Source organism: Setaria viridis, chromosome 9, assembly GCF_005286985.2.
Source record: "Setaria viridis chromosome 9, Setaria_viridis_v4.0, whole genome shotgun sequence".
Lineage (NCBI taxonomy): Eukaryota > Viridiplantae > Streptophyta > Magnoliopsida > Poales > Poaceae > Setaria > Setaria viridis.
In genome coordinates, this window is record NC_048271.2 from 45,303,977 (window position 1) to 45,325,079 (window position 21,103).

Below are 21,103 nucleotides of genomic sequence, written 5' to 3' on the forward strand. Positions count from 1 at the left end.
GCATAAAAATTAATATTTATCATCACTTCCTCACATACATGTATAGATGGTCTACATAGTAACACTTATCATGTATATACCTTAACTTAGTACTATCGTATTTCTATATTAACAGTGATATAAATAGGTAATTTAGAATCATATATTAGTTTACTTTTAGATATTTCTGTAAAATGTCAATGAAGATAAAGATTTAGGTGTTTACTTTAGGTTACTTTTAATAATGATATACGTGGATAGCTTAGATACAAATTTAGAATGTTATTTTAAGTCATACTTTATAATGATATGCATGAGTAAATTGGATGAAGATTATGGGTTACTTTAAATTATTTTTTATAATGGCAGAACTTGCTAATTTACATATAGGTTTATATTTATTTTAGAATATTTTTGTAATGATAGTGGTGGGTAACTTTTTAGAAAATTAGACCAATAGCTATGATTATTATAATTTACAGATTTTATGTTTGATGTTTCTAATTTTTGTGAGAATATGTAGGATTTGTTTTTTTTCTAGTGTGTCTCACGAGAACTAATGCGGAGTCCCCAATGGAATAAAATGAGACCACATTGCTACAAAACCATATTACCTTGAGCTACCTCGCATTTGTTAAATATTCAAATACGAATATATACTTATTATTTTTATCCGATTGTGATAGATTTTAGTTAGTAATTACTCTACAATGTTTTCATCCACTATAATCTTTAACTTTTCACTTTACATCACAGATATGCGCTTGAATTTATTTAATGGATCCTACATTTGAGCTATAATTTTAACATAGAAATCTATATTCTCATCACTTCCTCTATATCATTATAAATGATGACACACATCATGTATATACCTTAATTATTGTATCATATACCAATAGTGTAAGAAAAAGATGATTCAGAATCATATATTGGTGTATACTTTTAATTAAGGTGATTTGGAATAAAATTTAGGGTTACCTCATGTTATTTTTAATAATGACATATGTGGGTAATATAGATGCAAATTTAAGGGTTTACTTTAAATTATTTTTTAAGTATTAGTGGTGGGTAATTGAGTTGCAAATTTAGGGGGTTATTTTAAATTATTTTTATACTGGCATAAGTGGATAATTTTGATGAAGATTAGCGGGTTACTTTAGTTTATTTTATAGAATGACGGAGGTGGGTAATTTAGATATAGATTTAGGGGTAATTTAGGCTATTTTTATAATAGCATAGGTATGTAATTTTTTAGAAACATAATAGATCCAATGATTATGATGAATTTGAGTCTACTGATTGATGGCTACATGTTTTGCTTTTTTTAAGAATTTCTAGAATTTCTCTCATTTTCTAGACTGTCCACCTAGGATCTTAGGTGGCTTCACCTGGAGGCTTCAAAAAAAATCTCCAATTAGTAATAGTAAGACGGTGGGAACGATGATTTATTCTGAGCTTTAGTTGAAATGTTCTATGATGCTTATTCCTCTGAGTGGCGCATCTCCTTGATGTCGCAGCCACAGAATGTTAAGAAGGATGTTTACATGAATTAATCTCAACTTGCAAATTACAAGCACTGCCACAAACTAAACCGTAAATAAAACTAACAAAAATGTTTATGTATTCTTGGTCTGGGCATGGATCCAGCGACTCGGCGTCGTCGCCTCATGGCTAAGGCCGCAGCTCTGGTGTGCATCGCCTCTCTGGATTGCCGAGAGAGGCAAGCGAGGCCCACAACGCAGTGAGAGCCACGCCTCCTTCGGAGCCCTTGTCCATGCATGGTCTATGCATGGTGCTGGTGCATGGGGCGGCACAGCAACGAGTTCAAGTAGTCTGCACTCTGCAGTTCCGAGTTCCAGTAGTTTCCAATTCAGTGACTCATATATCAACAAATCTGCTACCCCCTAGAATATACAACTTGTCATACAAAACTTATTGGACCTAATCTGCAGCCGAGGACATATTAGCTGAATCGTAAGTAAAAGAATAAATTGGAAGAAAAATGATAACCCATGGTTTGTGTAAATCCTGTGATTCTACCGTCTATCAACTTTAATCTGTTAATCTCAGCAGCCGCAACATTTGTCCCCATCCCGCGGTTCAGGCTCAGTCTTTTTCCACAGGATTGAAACCTGGCGAACTTGAGTTTTCTAGTTCAAAATCAAGGAGCCTGATTCTGTAGCCAAGAAGAAGAATGAGATGGACCCTCATCTGTCTTGTTAGTTTCAAACCGAGAAAACCTTCGTAGTCTGTTGATCTTCAGACGGATTGAGGGCACCTTCCGAGCGATGGTCTTCCAGATCATCTGGACAGCATCATCGGTCTGAGACGGGTACTGGTACTCAAAGTGCTTTTCTACTTCCTTCAACCTGTTCCACATGCGTGTCCACTCTTCTCGGCTGATCCCTGTGATTAGGTTCATTAGAAATCCCTTCTTGACTGCGTCTGTGCCACGGACTATGACACTGAACTTGGAGTAGTCGAGGACATCCTCGAACGGGAGCTCAATCTCATCGCTGATGATGACTGGAACACAGTGGCTGACTATAGAGTCAAAAAGGCGATTGGAGGACGGCGTGTCGCCTGCAATGTTGAGGCAGAACCTGGAAGCCCGCATCCCCTGCGTCGCTTGCTCAATCCCATTACCGGCCACGCTTCCAAATGAAAAATGCACATCTTTCTCGTCCTTCAGAAGGTAATACAGTTCCTGCCTGATGGATCCACCCTACAACATTGTTCAGTGAAAATGTGAGTAGAATAGCACAATATTTATGTGAATTGTCGACATTTTCCATAATTCATCTATTCTCAGAATGTTGATATACCCTACATCCTGATTGCTAAATCATATTTTGACTGTAAATGAAAATGTTTGCAGATGCATAAATCACAATGTTGATTACTACCTGTCAGATTGTGACTAATGAAGTATCAAGTAGTACTGAACTTGTTGATGAATAGTTATATATTATAACAATTAACAAGACAAGGGGGAAGCATGCAGTTCATGGTCATATAATGATAAACAACCCAAAACATTCCAATTTGTAAAGCAAGTCGATTTCTGAAAGTGGCATCTTTACTGCCAGAACTAGTGCAACTTGAAGTAAGTGGCAGGTGGAGGGGAAGGGCCATGTGAGCCATTCCTAGGCGCTACAGAATGAAAAGGCGTGCGTGTACATGCCACATGGCAAACATTCTCAAATTCTTTTTGGGGAAGAACACATGGGCAACAATGTTTTTTAAGCAAAAGAGGCATGGTGAGACTATTAGATTAGAAACAACTAATCCAACAAAGATTCAATTCCATGATGAGTAAGTAGCAAGGTACTGACATCCTTCCTGTAGATGGCGCCTTGGAAGTAGAGCAGCGTCGGCCGATCGTCGTAGCCGGCGGTGTCGTTGGCGAAGTTGGCGACGACGTGCCGGTACGGCGCGATGACGTCCTTGTCGAGGTTGGCGACGCTGCGCGGGTACCTCCCGAAGTCGCAGAGCACGAAGACGCAGGGCCAGAGCCTGTAGCGCGCGTCGAGCATCCCGTTGGGGTGGTGCGCGAGCACGACGTGGTCCCGTCCGCCGGCCCTCCGCCACTCGGGCCGCGCGGCGAGGAACTCGAGGAGCCTCCGCTGGAGCGCGCGGTCCTCGCTGTCCCGCGCGGGCGGCACCACCCGGGAGTGGCGGTTGAAGCTGAGCGAGGCGAAGAAGGGCACGAAGACGACGTCGGCGTCGGCGGCCCGGGGCACACGCACGGCGGCGCAGGGCGTGGGCGCGCCCTGCTCGGAGGCGAGGAGGTCGAGGGTGAGCCAGTACTCGATGCTGTGCTGCAGGTTGAGGCCCCCCGGGTACTCCGGCACGCCGCCGCCGCCCCTGACATCGGGCCACACGCCGCCGCCGAAGCCGGGGGGCTTCCAGTCGAGCAGGCCGAAGTGGAACTCGGGGGGCAGGTCGTACATGTAGACCCGCAGCAGCGCCCCCGTCGGGTCGCATTTCCTCGCGGGGCCGGGCCGCCGCCCGCCGCCGCCGAGATAAGGGCGGGCGGCGGCCGGCAGGCCCGCGGCGGAGTCGAGGAGGAGGTACCAGGAGGCGAAGAAGAGCGCGGCGGCGAGCGCGAAGAGCCAGGCGAGCGGGCTCCGGCAGGAGGCTGCGGCGGCGGCCATGGCGCTAGCAGTGGCGACGCGGGCGGAGGCGGGCGTGAGGCGCGGCGGCCATGGCCGTGGTGGGGGATCTGGGGATCTGAGGGAGGGAATGCGCGGGTCGGGGTGGGTCAGCCCGTCGCGGCGGTGGCTGCGGCCTGCGGCGGCCTGGGGCTCGGTGGAGTGGGGGCTCCCGTCCCGATCGAGGCGGTCGGACTCGGATCTGGGGGTTGAACTCAACCAGGAAATGCCCAAATGTTTGGGTTGGCTTGCGTGGCAGTGTGGGGATGCGAACTACTGGGGTGTGGGGTGGGTGGGATGGCACGCGCGGTCGGTGGGGACGTGGGGTACTCGGGATACGGACCGGGCGTTTTCCAAATCCACGCATCGCAAGCGCCCATAGCTCCTCCAAAGGAGCAGTAGTTCGTATGGTCGTATGAATACCATTCCTCAAATTCGAGGAATGCACGTACATCATGGTCGACTCTTTTTTCTGCAATTTTTTTAGGGTAAAGGTGAGAACTTTATTGAAGTCCTATTTGGCAAAGTTCACGTGCTAACAAACTTTCGGATCACTTGGATTTGTAGCTCCAAAAAAATTTGTAACTGAAACTGTACATACTATTTAGATAAACCATTTTTCTCATAATTTAGACTAAAAATATAGATTCTTAAATCGTTTTATTTTAATCTTCAAACTACATATCCAACATTCTTGGGTAGAGAAGCTCTCGTCGCTTGAGATTATGGCCCCAGGCTCACTCAAATTTCTGCTGGGACGATGCGGCTAAACATAAATGTCAGGAAGGATTCAGCAATGTGCTGATCTTGCGGTTCATTGTCTTGAATATGCAGAACTCTACGGCACCGTGCTGCTGAACGTAACTGTGGGTGCTCATTTGCATGATTTTCTCTCCTCAAGTATACGACGCACCTTACGATGTGTTGAATGCCAGAAGGCAGAAGCCCAGAATGCCGTTTGTGCGTTGCTCTCGTTTTCACCCTCACATCGTGAATTGAAAGTTCCAAGTTCATATTGGATAGTCTGATTGTGGCAACTAAAACTCTTTAAAAGTCTCAATAGAGCCATATGCAAGCTCAACGGATGCTAATCTGATCAGTTCTGGCGCTTGTTTCGTTGCAGGCCCGGTACGCTGTTGGGGGAATTATCTAATGGTCAGCGACTCAAAAGAGCATCAGATCTTGCTGAATGTATGTCAGTTGTCAGAACCTGAAGAACTGTTGCGCCGTCTATGATCGAAGGTACAACCAAATGGAGATCAACTCCTGACAACTACAGGTACCCTGCAGGGCATCAGTCAGGCAAGCTAGTTCTTGTGTTGCCGTGAAATTTTAGCATTCAGCAATACATTGCCAGTGTTGCCAGGGTTTCGGGTTGCCATGCCCATCACATCAGCCCATCGCAAATGATACAGTGCGTGCTGACAGAAGCTGGTTCGTTGGCACCTATAAGCACATGCAAAACCAAGAATGTTGCCAAATAGGGGGGGGGGGGGGGGGGGGGGGGGGGGGGGGGGATGAAAAGCTAGATGCGGTAAGTTTACAGAACTAATATAACTCAATTTGCATGGATACATCTCGTCGAAGCTACTTTGTCTTTTCAATTCAACGCATTCTGCATTCATATCTAGAAGAAATACATGCATGCCCATGGAAAAAGGGGAAACTATCAAACTAATAAGAATCTAAAGGTAAAAACCGGTTCATGTTTCTGGAGTGCATCCTTCAAAGTTTCCTGCACGCAAGCAGACGGAGACGGGCACTAGCGGCACTGCCCTTCAACTACGCCTAACAAGCGCCTATCTAATCATCAAGACTTGCATCACTAAGAACAGGACCTACACCTCGGGTTCGTAATTGCAAATCCAAAACTACTGTTTCTTCATCGAAAGATGGAGAAGCTGTCAGTCCATCCTACCATGGTGCCCAACCCTTCAAGTTTCGACCTCTCCTCCACCACCGGCTTTGGCCGTCGGTCTCCGATGACGCCGCATGGGTTCGGCTTCCTTGTCGGCACTGTCGTCTCGAAATCCATGCACTGGGTCGGCACCGTCGTCTCGAGATCCATGCACAGGGTCGCAGTTCCGGCGACGAGGTTCTCCGGCGCACAGACGACGCCCTGCGGCACCGGCTTGCGAGGAGGAGGGCGGAACACCACGGGGCACGCGAAGGTGTCGATCAGGACAAGCACGCGCGCGCCGCCGCGGGCGACGCGCGGGTCGTCGCAGGCGGCGGCCACGCGCGCGCATATCTCCTTCGTCGCCGCGACCACGGCGCCGCGGTCGAACGGGTGCGCCACCAGCGGGAGCACCTCATCCTCGAGAGCTCGCTCCACGCTCTCCGGCGCCCGTAGCCTGCGTGACGGGCGACGCCGGAGGGCGATGTCCGCGGCGACCTTCTCGGCGATACGGGTGCCGCCGGATGGCCCGACGACGGGGAGTGGGAAGTACCTGCGGATGACGACCCTCAGGTCGATCGTCAGCGCCGGGGGCGGTCCGCGTCGAGCGCCGCGGCGCGACGATGACAACGGCTCCGCCGCGAAGGTGGTGGCCAGCTGCAAGCGGCTGGCGACACGGACCGCCGGAACAACGCCGGGAAGACGACGATCCATCTTGCGAGCTCGATCTCTCTTGCTGATGCTTTGCTTGAACGGATCGAGTGGGTGGCTCGTGGATGATCAGCAGGGGAAGTGGAGGAGGAGATCGATGAGGATCGATGGACGAGCGATCCAGGTTTATATGCGTGGCGGGAAAGTCCTTGTTCGACTCGAAAATCAAGTCCGATTCGCTGCACGAGTGCACAATTCTGCTTCGGAACACGCTGCACATTTGCGTGATGGCCGGCTGTGCTCGTGGGCCATGCAACTGCAAGCGCACGAAACGGAACGGCCACGCTGCTTGCACGTCACCCCTGATTTTCCTGTCATAGATCAACGGCGATCGGTGAGCTCCAACTCCAAGACCCGACACGCAGTCGGACACAATTGGCGCGGCGCGGGCGCCTCGCGCCTGCCAGCCACACTGCCACTCGCTCACGCGCTGCTGTTCGCCTGTTCAAGTCGCCGTTGACCTGTTAAGCCGGCTAACGAAGAAAATGAACGTGGAGTACTATGAGAAAACTGGAGAGTCGATTCCTGGTGGCGGGTTGGCCATTCTCTCAGCACGTGTGGAAGATCATGGAAGAAATGGTGGATTGCCTGCCCCGAAATCCTCCATTTGCTTGGGATATTTAATATTTTGCTATCACTACGGATGTCTACTCTTCAAATGCTAGTTTTACAAATGCTCCTACATTTTTGCCATACGAGAGAGAAGGATTCCTAATTTCTTGCCCTTTTTACTAACGTGGCTGGACACCTTGCACATCCAGAGATGCCAAAAGTCCTCATTACCCATGGTTCTGTTCATCTTTTTAGCTACATCTACCTTTTGTCTTCTTCTTCGCTTGTGCTTCTGGATGGGTTCGGTACAGTAGCTCACCTCCACATGAACTACGTCGCCTCCGAGTTCCCCATTGGTCCCGTTGCTGAACTCCACCCACTCCCGGTTCTCGTAGAAGCAGCCCCCCTCCACTCCACGGTGCGGCCAGCATCGCCATCCTCCGGCACGCTTGCGGCGCCAATGAAGGACGGGAGCAGGTCGGCAGGGTCCCGAAGCGCGAGGTGGCGGAGCAGCGGCTGCGCGACGGGCTATGGCAGGAGCGGGTGGAGGTCTGACGGGAGGATGCGCGCCCATGGCTCCACGCTGCTCGAGACCAGATGCATATGCACATTCCAATCCAATTTTGATGCATCAGGCACTCGGGCGCCCTCCCACATGCTAGCAGAGCCACCATGCTAATGTCCACTCAAATCATTCGTTCACGTACACGGCTAGCACCGAGGCTCCACGCTGCTTGAGGCCTCGAGCTCGTCGGGGGCCAGCAGAGGACGCACGGTCACCAAGTGCATGACATAGCGACGTTGCATGCGCGGGCTGCAGCTGTCGTGAAGCAGCAGCACGAGGAGGTGAGCCACCGGAAGTTACTCATGAATTCATGGAGTGTGGTGTTGTGATTTAAGGAGACACGATGATTTGAGCTCGGTCGTGTGATGGGGAGGGAGGTTAGGGATGACAAGTGGGGCCGACTGTCATAGAGAAAGGGAGGTAGCAAGGAGTGGACTGGTAGGGGCAAAAGGGTACTTTTGCATCACTCATTCATGTTGCATGCTTACGTGTCTTGCCACATCAGCAAAGATGGCTCAAATGGAAGAAACATTCCCTCACCAATGATAAAAATGTAGGTGCCAACGTAAAACTGGCAATTAGAGAGTGGCTATCCGTAAGGATGGCAAAAAATTAGATCATTATGTTGATACGTGTTCTATATTTCCTAACACTATCTTCGTTACGATCATTGTACACACAAGTACACAACAGTCTTTGAAAAATATAAGATGGCTCAAATGGAAGAAACATTCTCTCACCAATGATAAAAATGTAGGTGCCAACGTAAAACTAGCAATTGGAGGGTGGCTATCCGTAAGGATGGCAAAAAATTAGATCATTGTGTTGATACCTATTCTATATTTCCCAACACTATCTTTGTTACGATCATTGTACACACAAGTACACAACAGTCTTTGAAAAATATAAGATGGCTCAAATGGAAGAAACATTCTCTCACCAATGATAAAAATGTAGGTGCCAACGTAAAACTGGCAATTGGAGAGTGGCTATCCGTAAGGATGGCAAAAAATTAGATCATTGTGTTGATACCTATTCTATATTTCCCAACACTATCTTTGTTACGATCATTGTACACACAAGTACACAACAGTCTTTGAAAAATATAACATGGCTCAAATGGAAGAAACATTCCCTCACCAATGATAAAAATGTAGGTGCCAACGTAAAACTGGCAATTAGAGAGTGGCTATCCGTAAGAATGGCAAAAAATTAGATCATTATGTTGATACCTGTTCTATATTTCCCAACACTATCTTCGTTACGATCATTGTACACACAAGTACACAACAGTCTTTGAAAAATATAAGATGGCTCAAATGGAAGAAACATTCCCTCACCAATGATAAAAATGTAGGTGCTAACGTAAAACTGGCAATTGGAGAGTGGCTATCTGTAAGGATGGCAAAAAATTAGATCATTGTGTTGATACCTGTTCTATATTTCCCAACACTATCTTCGTTACTATCATTGTACACACAAGTACACAACAGTCTTTGAAAAATATTGTAAAAGAGAGAGTTGGCAGGAGAGGGGCACAGTTGCCGGTTAGCTCTTGAACCACAGGTGCTGATGACACCCACCGGACAGCCTTCATGGGGGCCGGACAACCTTCATGGGGTGGGTGCTGAGACACACCCGGCTAATGCCTACCTGAACATCCCCGTCCAATCAACTCTGCCCCCCCGAAGAATGGGGTAACAGGCCTGCACCACCAGACCTGGCAGGAGAATGGACATCATATCATGTTTTATTCAGGTCTTAATGTGGTAAAATTTTTGGTTTGGCACTAAAATATGTTGTGTCGTCGAGGAATTACATATGTTTACCTCTACTGTACGTGACCCGTGCATTTGCACTCTCGGGCCGAAACTTTGACGTGTAGGCCGAAAGGCCATCCATGAGAGGAAATCCGGCCCATTGCTGTCCTACGATGCGTATTCAAAGGTTTCCGTGTCTCTCTGCTTTGGGCAGGCGTAAGTATCTGGCCATCTCCGGAAGGTTAGTCTCAAGAACAAAAATAAAAGTTAGGCGTTGTTAGCGTCCGAACGTTCGATGAGAAATTTTTTATCAAACTCTCCGACGAAACATTAAAAATTGCATAGTAAAATATTAGTGGTCACTATTTGCAACATGAAAAATAATATGTAAAAATGACTACAACATTCGACTCTGGGTATAAAATTCCCGCCGCAACATGAACACTATGTTTCATGCAACATTCACTGTAAAACATGCAGAAATAATAGTTGCAACATCGATGCTTAACTATTGCAACATATCCGAATGTCCGATTTTTTTAATATTCCGGACTTTTGTTTTGTAGCATTACCGAAATAAGGTACTTGATGAGAAGGTTCTACAGACATGCGTACATAATGGATGCACCTATGTTCTAAAAAAACGGATGCAACTATAGACTATAGTTGAGGGTTTGAGGCCAAGGCCATAAAGGTGACCAACTCTGAATCCATATCCGTAACTCTTAAGAAGCGGAATATAGTGGGTACGAGAGTGAATCCGGCGTTTATATGTACATGGCATATGCATGTCCCATCCAATCCTTCCATTAGCACGGCTGCCACCTGCTGGGTACCTGTGCTCGAAAATTCGAAGACTACATGCTCCTTCCAAACATTTCACATGACTTTGTATGGTATGTCCATTCCGTTGAAGGAGTTGCTCCTTCCTTTTGGCGTTGGTTTAGCCGCCGACTCCCATCAATCATTGATGCAGTCGGAGCTAGCTGCAGCTAATTTTTTTTTATCTAAAATAACAGATGCATTTTGTAGCTGCAATGATCTTTCAGGTTTCACCAGATCCCAGGTTCACAGAATTTTTCATTAAAGTCGGACTTCCTACTCACCGCAGAACCATGTACATCATTGGTTCATTGTTAGAATCGCCGCCGTTTAAATTATGAAAAAAGGCTTGTGCATATTTGGTCAAGAACAGGCCTATTAGCTCAGTTGGTTAGAGCGTCGTGCTAATAATGCAAAGGTCGCAGGTTCGAGACCTGCATGGGCGAAGTTGCGGGAGTGCTACGGGAAGCATTCGGTGCATCTACAAGTGTTTGGCATGCACGGGCTGCAGCTGTCGTGAAGCAGCAGCATGAGGGGGTGAGCCACCGGAAGTTACTCATGAATTCATGGAGTGTGGTGTTGTGATTTAAGGAGACACGATGATTTGAGCTCGGCCGTATGATGGGGAGGGAGGTTAGGGATGACAAGTGGGGCCGGCTGTCATAGAGAATGGGAGGTAGCAAGGAGTGGACTGGTAGGGGCAAAAGAGTACTTTTGCATCACTCATTCATGCTGGCATGCTTACGTGTCTTGCAACATCAGCAAAGATGGCTCAAATGGAAGAAACATTCCCTCACCAATGGTAAAAATATAAATGGTAAAAATGTAGGTGCCAACGTAAAGATAGCAATTGGAGAGTGGCTATCTGTAAGGATGGCAAAAAATTAGATCATTGTGTTGATACCTGTTCTATCTTCGTTACGATCATCGTACACAACAAGTACACAACAGTCTTTGAAAAATATTATAAAAAAGGGAGTTGGCAGGAGGGGGCACAGTTGTTGGTTAGCTCTTGAACCAGAGGTGCTGATGACACCCGCCGGACAGCCTTCCTGGGGGCCAGACAGCCTTCATGGGGTGGGTGCTGAGACACACCCCGGCTAAAGCTTACCTGAACATCCCCGTCCAATCAACTCTGCCCCCCAAAGCATGGGGTAACAGGCCTGCACCACCAGATCCGGCGGGAAAAGGATAGCACACCATGTTTTATCCAGATCCCAATGTGTCAAAATTTTCAGTTTGGGACTAAAATACGTTGTGCCACCCAGAAAGTCTCGATAAAGTTCACGCCCGACTTCACCTGACCTCCACCTTGCAAAGCGTTCGATCATTTGCCCGAGAGGAGCAGGCTGCTGCTATCTCATTTGCCGACCTCCTCCTCCCCATCGTCGCCATTGCCAAGAACCTTCCCAAAAGTGGCAAGTGAACTTCCCACGCAATCCCGAGCCCAGAACCGGCGGCCACACTACAAGACGGAAGAAGCGTCGGTTCTCTGCAGCCTGCACCGCGCAGGATTCCCCCTCTCGGACTGCCGCTCCCTCATCCCTCGCCCATGGATCTGCTCAAGAAGATCTCCTCCGCGCTCGGCTGCTGGGAAAAGATCGATGGCGCGGTCCTCGACATCGTCTACTCCACGGGGCTCCGCCTGTGGAACATCGAGGAGTAGGCCGAGAAGCTGCGCTGCACGGAAAAGCGCATCCGCGCGGTGCTCACCGACGCCGAGCAGCGCCGCTTCATCGACGACGACTTCGTGAAGCTCTAGATCCAAAAGCTGAGGGCCACTGCCTTCGACGCCGACGCCCTGCTTGACCGCCTCACCACCATGGCCGCCGTGTCAAGGATGGCTGCCGCGGAGACGTCGCGGAAGCGGAAGAGGCTCAGGCTCAACATCGACCTCGGCCTGCGGTGCAAAGTCTTTGAAAAATATTGTAAAAAAGAGAGTTGGCAGGAGAGGGGCACTGTTGCTGGTTAGCTCTTGAACCAGAGGTGCTGATGACACCGCCGGACAGCCTTCATGAGAGCCGGACAGCCTTCATGGGGTGGGTGCTGAGACACACCGCGGCTAAAGCCTACTTGAACATCCCCGTCCAATCAACTCTGCCCCCCAAAGTATGAGGTAACAGGTCTGCACTACTAGACCCGGCGGGAAAAAGATAGCACACCATGTTTTATCCAGATCCTAATGTGTCAAAATTTCCCGTTTGGGACTAAAATACGTTGCGCCGCCCAGAAAGTCCGGGTAAGGTTCACGCCCGACTTCACCTGACCTCCGCCTTGCAAGGCGTTCGATCATTTGCCCGAGAGGAGCAGGCTGCTGCTATCTCATTTGCCGACCTCCTCCTCCCCATCGTCGCCATTGCCAAGAACCTTCCCGGAAGCGGCAAGTGAACTTCCCACGCAATCCCGAGCCCAGAACCGGCGGCCACACTACAAGAAGGAAGAAGCGCCGGTTCTCTGCAGCCTGCACCGCGCAGGATTCCCCCCTCTCGGGCCGCCGATCCCTCGTCCGTCGCCCATGGATCTGCTCAAGAAGATCTCCTCCGCGCTCGGCTGCTGGGAAAAGATCGGTGGCGCGGTCCTCGACACCGTCTACTCCACGGGGCTCCGCCTGTGGAACGTCGAGGAGGAGGCCGAGAAGCTGCGCCGCACGGAAAAGCGCATCCGCGCGGTGCTCACCGACGCCGAGCAGCGCCGCTTCATCGACGACGACTTCTTGAAGCTCTGGCTCCAGGAGTTGAGGGCCATGGCCTTCGACGTCGACGCCCTGCTTGACCGCCTCACCACCATGGCCGCCGTGTCCAGGATGGCTGCCGCGGAAACGTCGCGGAAGCGGAAGAGGCTCAGGCTCAACATCGACCTCGGCCTGCGGTGCAAAGTCTTTGAAAAATATTGTAAAAAAGAGAGTTGGCAGGAGAGGGGCACTGTTGCTGGTTAGCTCTTGAACCAGAGGTGCTGATGACACCGCCGGACAGCCTTCATGAGGGCCGGACAGCCTTCATGGGGTGGGTGCTGAGACACACCGCGGCTAAAGCCTACTTGAACATCCCCGTCCAATCAACTCTGCCCCCCAAAGTATGAGGTAACAGGTCTGCACTACCAGACCCGGCGGGAAAAAGATAGCACACCATGTTTTATCCAGATCCTAATGTGTCAAAATTTCCCGTTTGGGACTAAAATGCGTTGCGCCGCCCAGAAAGTCCGGGTAAGGTTCACGCCCGACTTCACCTGACCTCCGCGCGTTCGATCATTTGCCCGAGAGGAGCAGGCTGCTGCTATCTCATTTGCCGACCTCCTCCTCCCCATCGTCGCCATTGCCAAGAACCTTCCCGGAAGCGGCAAGTGAACTTCCCACGCAATCCCGAGCCCAGAACCGGCGGCCACACTACAAGAAGGAAGAAGCGCCGGTTCTCTGCAGCCTGCACCGCGCAGGATTCCCCCCTCTCGGGCCGCCGATCCCTCGTCCGTCGCCCATGGATCTGCTCAAGAAGATCTCCTCCGCGCTCGGCTGCTGGGAAAAGATCGGTGGCGCGGTCCTCGACACCGTCTACTCCACGGGGCTCCGCCTGTGGAACGTCGAGGAGGAGGCCGAGAAGCTGCGCCGCACGGAAAAGCGCATCCGCGCGGTGCTCACCGACGCCGAGCAGCGCCGCTTCATCGACGACGACTTCGTGAAGCTCTGGCTCCAGGAGCTGAGGGCCACGGCCTTCGACGTCGACGCCCTGCTTGACCGCCTCACCACCATGGCCGCCGTGTCCAGGATGGCTGCCGCGGAGACGTCGCGGAAGCGGAAGAGGCTCTGGCTCAACATCGACCTCGGCCTGCGGCAGCGCTGGGAGCTGGATGCCTGGATCGCCAGGATCAACGAACGCCTCGACGAGATCGAAAAGGGCAAGAGGAACCTCAGGTTGCGTCCCGGGGACGGGAGGCGGACGACTCCGCCGCTGCAGCAGCGCCAAAGGTTTCCCGAAGCCGCCGCGCATGGCGACGAGAGACACGTAGGCCGCGCGGACCAGAAGAAGAAAATCATCCGTGCTCTTGTTTCTGAGAGTGCAGGTCTGGACCTTCCTGTGATTTCCATCTGGGGAACGGCAGGAATTGGCAAGACAGCCTTGGCACGGTTGGTCTACAGCGACCCGGAGGTAGAGAAATTCTTCACAGACAGCAACAGGTTTTGGGTTTGGTTACCAGATAGGTGTGATGTGAGGGTTGCCACCAAGACAATCATCGAAGCTGTGACCAGGCAGAAATGCGAGCTTCTAAGTCTGGACATATTGCAGCAACGGCTGCGTGAGCACCTGCGCAAAAGGAGGTTCTTGCTGGTGATCGATAACCTTTGGGCGGAAGGATTTCAGTTCTGGGAATCGCTAAGGCCTTCGCTGATTGCTGGAGAGGAAGGAAGCAAACTTCTGATCACTACTCGACACGAAAGGGTTTCTAGGATGATGTCCAACATTCTTAACAGCATCCAATTAGAGGGTTTGAAAGATGATGAATGCTGGGAAATTGTTAAAGCTTATGCATTCTCAGGGTGGAGCAGCAACGATCACCATGATCTGGAGTTGATTGGACAGAGGGTTGGCGCAAACTGCCGAGGTTCCCCGTTAGCAGCCAAGTCTCTTGGGGTGCTTTTGTCTGACACTAATGGACAGAGAGAACAGTGGGAAAGCATATTAAGTGACATGCAGATTCTTGAAGGTAACAGAAACACGGACATTATCTTGGCAAGTTTGCAGATAAGTTATCAACACTTGCCATATCATCTCAAACAGTGTTTTGCCTTATGTTCTATGTATCCTCCTAGTCTTGAATTTGATAAGGATGAGCTGGTTAGACTCTGGATGGCAGATGGTCTTATTAAGAGCAACGGAAGGAAAAGGGTTGAGATGGAAGCAGGTAGATGGTTTGATGAACTCCTATGGAGGTCACTCTTTGAAACTTCCCGCAGCCTTTCTAATCATCAGAAGTTCAGAGTGCCGAATTTGATGCTTGATCTAGCACTGCGAGTTTCTAAATATGAATCTCTGACTCTCAGTCCTGATGATTCACAGGTTCCTGAGCATCCTGAGTTGGTTCGCTATGCAACTGTATTATGCCCAAATGATGAGCCTCTTGCATTCGACAGGATTTATCACTATCAAAAGTTGAGGCTCCTGAAATTATATCCCACTATGAAACTACCCTCAAATCAGGTTCCATCAGCACTTTTCTCAAACTTAACTTGTCTACGTGCACTAGATCTGAGTTACACTGAGCTTGAAGTCTTGCCAGATTCCGTCGGGTGCTCTATACACCTCAGATACCTCAACCTTCGGAATACTCTGATAAAGACTCTTCCAGAAACAGTCTGCAACCTATTCAATTTGCAGACACTTGACCTCAGGTACTGCTACTGGCTCATGGATTTGCCTGAAGGCATGAGCCGCTTAGTTAACATGCGGCACCTCTGCTTACATCTTGATTGGGATAGAGTTACTGCTTTCAGGTCCATGCCAAGTGGCATTGACAAGTTACAGTCTCTTCAGACTCTTTCTAGATTTGTTGTGGTCTCCAGGGATGGTGGCAAGTGCAACATTAATGAGTTGAAGAACTTGAAGATCCGTGGAGAGCTTTGTATTCTTAATTTGGAAGCCACAACTGATGATGGTTCCAAGGAGGCCAATTTGATAGTGAAGGAGTATTTGCACAAACTGATGCTGAAGTGGAGTGATGGCACCTGCAAGGATGAGCAGCAGCTGGACATAGAGAAAAGTGAGAGAGTCATTGAGGCACTATGTCCACATACCAATCTCAAGCATTTACGCATTCACAATTACCCTGGAAGAAGACTTCCTTCTTGGGTAGAGCAGCTCTCATTTCTGGAGTCTCTTGAGATAGTTTCTTGCCCCAGGCATGCTCAATTTTCCATGGAGACATTGCAGTCCCGCAGAAATTTAAGGATTTCAGTAATGTGATGATCTTGCAGCTTATTCAACCTGGATTCCCTTCATCGTCTGGAAATTCATGATGCTTCGAATCTGAAAATAAGTGCAGGTACATATTGCCAAGGAACATCTCTCGATTGACTGTAAATGGAAGCGATGCCCTGGAGGAATGGTACTGACAAGAAGGTGCTGAGAGAGTGCAACGGATTCGTGATCCAAGGATTCAATTTATCAATTGATGTGACATATGATGGTCATCAATTTTCTCTCCAATTGGTTGTTGCTGGTTCTCTTTTGAGCTAGTACTAATTTCGTGTCCTTAGTTTGCCTGTCCTAGCAGTTGCCGTTACAATTTTCATTTTTGTTCTCTAAATAATTTGTCGTTATCCTTTGTGGATTTGCATGCCTCCTGTACCCTTTGATGTGTCTCTGAATCCTGATGTCAATGTTCGTAGAAGCTCAGTTGCTGAATTAGCATTGACTGTTGCAGCTTCCGATCTGTTGCTGTGAGATGCATGGATATATCTGAACATTTAAGTGGGCTCTTGGAATAACATGAATAATCTCCTTTAAATTTTTTTTGTTGCTAAATATGTGGAGCTTTGACTATTATTTGATGTCACTGTGACATTGTGCTACTGAATTTGATGGCGAATATATAGAATATGATGCACGTCATGTATATGATGTGCCTGACAATGTAATGTATCGCATCATTTTCTCTGAACTGAATGTATTGGATCCTTGAATGTATTCCTCCTGTTTCCACCTCTTTATGAATTGTTAGTCTGTCCACGCCATTATTATCAGGTATTTTGGATTGTCAGCAACTAGAAGTCTAGAACTCATCAAAGTTTTAGTAGAGCATATATGGGTGTTCAACAGGCACTTGTATGATCGTGTCTGCTGCATGTTTCATTTCAGGTCTGGTTCATTGCTGGGGGAGTTTAATAACCGTCAGCATGTCGATCATCAGAGCTACAATCTAAGGTCTGCATTCTTTTTCTCCTATACAAATTCCAGAATCAAAATTGGAAAAGCTGGAATCCAATGAAATGCAAAAACTTTTTCCTGTCTGGCTGTGCAATAATTGCCCCGGGTAGCGGACAATCTTCCAAAAAGGAAACTGGTCGAGTGACCCAGCCTGCACCCTGTGCGGGATCCATGATGGAACAGCACATCTACTTGCAGGATGCATGTACTACTGTGTCTCTTGAGTGTTTGTTCAGAGATCTGTGCAGTTGGGCAGTTGGCTACGAGATTCGATCCTTGCTGACCCCTGCGGAATTCTTGACGATCCAGCAGCAGTGGCCAGGATTACACCCGGAATCCAGACAAAGGCTGGAACTCGTAGGTCATACTATTCATGTTGGGATATCTCATACCTGGCCTGAACGAAATGCAAGAATCTCAAGGCAACCAGGCAAGACACCGCAACTTCCTGTAGTTGCCTTTGTTTCTTTCCTCCTCAAGAATTTCGTCGCCATTTCCTCGAAAAGAGGAGATAATCGTGGGTACGCCTTTCGCCCAAGAAAGAATGCAGGAAACCTCAAAGTTACTAGTGCAAGTAGTAAGCAGGCCGGATTAAGGCCTACTCTCCGTGCGGGCCAGGATGCTATCCAGTTACGTAGGAGCCCACTTGTGCGGCGACGCACCAGGAATGTGAAGCCCATCGCTCAGGGAGGCCGAAAGAGCCCAACACCGTGAGGCCGCGGCTGGTTGGACAGAAAACGACGAGTGCAGGCAGGTTCGCGGCACTCTCCATTTGTACACGTGTTTGTTTCTTTCCTTGCCAGTACTACAAGTCGTTGAGCTCCAGGGCGCAGATGCCTCATCCATACGCCACAGAAACCAAAGTTTTTCGTACTGAAAAAAAAAAGGGTTGAGGACTACGAGTTCCCTACTGCCGTGACTAGAAACCTGGTAGCGGCCGCAGCCTGCAGGAAGCGCTGCAAGCAGGCACTTGCAGATAACTGACTCCAACGAACTCCTCACAGAACCGGCACATCCCGACAAACCCACTGTGAAGGCGAGCTATCCCGATCCAGATAACCACTCTTCCTCTGCTCGTACGGGCGTGCCGTGCCACTTGACGACGAAACTCATGTCCACATTTTGTGGGGCAAAGTGGATTGAGAATCGGGCGTATGCAATAGCCTTCTGTGCAGTGTGTGATTTTTTCACCGGAAACAGCCACCCCCCGTTCTTTCTTTCTTTCTGAGCTTCCGGTGTCGCGAGATCAGATCAGCGATGATCACTCCTCCGCTCCTCCCCCCTGTAGGACGCGCACGAGTTGTATAGTTGAGGAGGGACCCAGCCAGGAACGCGAGTTGCCGCCGAAACTAGGCTTGTACTAGTAGGGTGGGCGACTTTGGTGGTGGCCATCCGCCGAACCCCGAACCCGTCACGCACGCCAGGGGGCCAGGGGAATCCGGGCGCTCCCCAGCCGCCTCGCCACGGAATATGCCGTGCCGGTGCCGGGGGCGGTGGCCAAGTTGACGGGGTCGGTCGCCCGTGAACAGCGCCCGCCTCGCCTCGGCCTCCCCCCGGAATCTCGGATCGCCCGGCGGCATGTCGCCATTCATCGGCGGTCGCGCATGCTGAGCACGCTACGCGTTTGCAGTCTCCCACAAGAAGGCGATGCCGAATTTTTTTATTTTTTATTTTAGTATTTTGCAAAAATATATATTTTAATAAAAAATTGCAAATATATACCTATTTGAAACGGCGGGGGGTGTACTGTAGCAACCAGCCACCAATTGAACCGGCGGTAATTTTCATATAAAGTTTATCTCCATCCGAGTTCATATGAATTAATTTAATTATGATTTTTAAACTTTGTTGGTCAAACTTTTTTCATTTGGTATTATCTTGGTGCTCAAATAATCGACACAAATTTCATATCTAAATTTCAAATTTAGATCTGAAATTGAGCATCACACATTCAAAAAATCATACTAATTCATATGAACTGGAATAAAAATAATTTTATATAAAAATTGTAGCTCTCGATGAGATTTACAAAGTTCAAACTGTTTTTATTTGGTACCATCTTTGTGCTCATATAATCGATTATTTAGCATGAAGATGACACCAAATGAAAAAACTTTAAACTATAAAGTTGTAGATCTCGTTCAGATCTCCAATTTTTATGTAAAGTTTATCTCCATCCAAGTTCATATGAATTAGTTATGATTTTTTTTAAATATACTACTTTTAAAAAAAAGTATAGGTATAGATTTGCAAATTTTTTTGTTAGGATATCTATTTTTGCAAAATACTAAAACAAAAAATATATAAAAGTAGGGCCGCAAGTGGCAGCGGGGAAGGAGGCCGCAACCGCAACGCGTCCGTCTGCGCGTTGGGCCAGGCCGACCTCTTCCCCCGTCGTCTCTCGGATAGTCGGATCCACCAACTACTGTGTGGTCGGCGAGGCCCATGCCGTGGCACCCATCATCCGTGTGTGCAGGAACAGTGCCATCTGGCAAGACACCGATCCCGGTTCCCGGCTCACCGCGCCGACGAACCGATCTCTCTTTGCCAGAACCGATCGCGCCGGGGGCCGGGCGCGACGCCGTCGAATCGAGCCAGGCTGGACGCACCGGCCGCGGACGCGGACGTCCCGTGGCGTGGGTCACTCGTCGTCTCGGCTCCGAAGTCTCGTCTCGGCCGCGGCGCTGCCCTGCCCTGCCCCACTCCGGCGGCTGCTCTCATCACTCTCTCGCCATCGCAGCCTGGTAGGCCGCCAACCAGCCGGCCAACCCAGCCACGCCACTTGCCCGCCCCCACCTTATTCAGTTCTTCTGGCCCCCGTGCAAAATGCTGAGAATCCAGCTAAAATTCGAACCGAAAGTAGTAAAATCCTAAAGATTCCCAAAACAATGAACAATCCTCCTCGTCCAGTTACCATTTTAGACGGCACAACGAACCCTACCACTAGCATCTACTCCTACGTCCCGTCCCCTTGCTGTCCTTCTGCACTGTACCCCCAGCCCGATCCAACAGTTCCAGATGCTCACCACGCCACCGTACGCTGCACTTGGCCTCGAGACACGGTGTGCCCACTGCCCAGTGATGGGGCTAGCTTGCTTTCGGTTCAGTCGCCAGCGAGCTTCCACGTCCAGTGTGGCGCCCGCGCGCGCACTGGCGCGCCATGCCATCACGCGCACCATCCGTCGCAGCAAAGGGCATGGCCGGATTCAGTTGATCTCTCGCGCGCTTTTGTTAGGCGTGTCCATGACCGAAGCGGAGACCGTTCCTCTCCGGCAATGGATATGTGGGTCGACCGATCAATTTGGCATCTCCCCACACGTTTTCGATGAACTGGTTCTCTACTTCTTTTAAACCCCCATTTGGCCAGTTTGTTAGAGTAACAACCGAGACTGGAGATTGGACTCGAACTATCATTGGAGCCGGGTTGCTGTCTCGCCTCTTCGATGTCACGGAGACCTGCTCTTTCGTTGGTCCGGTCCAGAGAATTGGAAAAAAGAAGTCGTCCCGGGTAATCTCTATAACACGAAAGCTGACCCTACGATCAGGCTGGAATCAGGCATTCGTTCGGCCACGTCGCCCTTATTTCTCGCCCATTCGATTCTGATCGGGCGGTTCGAATAGGTTCTCGCGAATTCTCTGGAGTCCGCATGGTTCGCCGCCTGCCATCCCTCCGGCACCGCCGCTGGCTCGCCTCATTCGGCCTCCCCCTCCTGCCCAACTGCCATCACGCGTCCCCTTCACCATGT

The 21,103-nt window shown here is 49.5% G+C and overlaps 2 protein-coding genes and 1 non-coding gene across 3 annotated transcripts; 2 read left to right on the forward strand and 1 right to left on the reverse strand.

Moving 5' to 3' along the window:
• Positions 1–1,841: 1,841 nt before the first annotated feature.
• On the reverse strand, positions 1,842–4,270 carry LOC117836036 (probable arabinosyltransferase ARAD1). Its single transcript, XM_034715390.2, has 2 exons — positions 3,318–4,270; positions 1,842–2,707 (listed from the first exon to the last, which is right to left on the reverse strand). Exons 1-2 carry the CDS (start codon positions 4,137–4,139, stop codon positions 2,144–2,146), a joined length of 1,386 nt encoding a protein of 461 aa, XP_034571281.1. The 5' UTR covers positions 4,140–4,270; the 3' UTR covers positions 1,842–2,143.
• A 6,545-nt stretch (positions 4,271–10,815) lies between these two features.
• TRNAI-AAU (transfer RNA isoleucine (anticodon AAU)) lies at positions 10,816–10,889 on the forward strand. Its single transcript has one exon. It is a non-coding gene; the product is annotated as a tRNA-Ile (tRNA).
• A 2,743-nt stretch (positions 10,890–13,632) lies between these two features.
• Positions 13,633–16,938, forward strand: LOC117838752 (putative disease resistance protein RGA3). Its single transcript, XM_034718904.2, has one exon. The coding sequence runs from the start codon at positions 13,914–13,916 to the stop codon at positions 16,392–16,394; it is 2,481 nt and encodes an 826-aa protein (XP_034574795.1). The 5' UTR covers positions 13,633–13,913; the 3' UTR covers positions 16,395–16,938.
• The last annotated feature ends 4,165 nt before the right edge of the window (positions 16,939–21,103 follow it).

What these genes read in the sequence shown, in the direction of transcription:
- LOC117836036 (XM_034715390.2), bottom strand. Translation starts at nt 4,139, where the DNA reads ATGGCCGCCGCCGCAGCCTCCTGCCGGAGCCCGCTCGCCTGGCTCTTC. An exon ending in GCGCCATCTACAGGAAGGAT is followed by an intron (nt 2,708 to 3,317) that starts GTCAGTACCTTG and finishes ACAATGTTGTAG; the next exon opens with GGTGGATCCATCAGGCAGGA.
- LOC117838752 (XM_034718904.2), top strand. Translation starts at nt 13,914, where the DNA reads ATGGATCTGCTCAAGAAGATCTCCTCCGCGCTCGGCTGCTGGGAAAAG.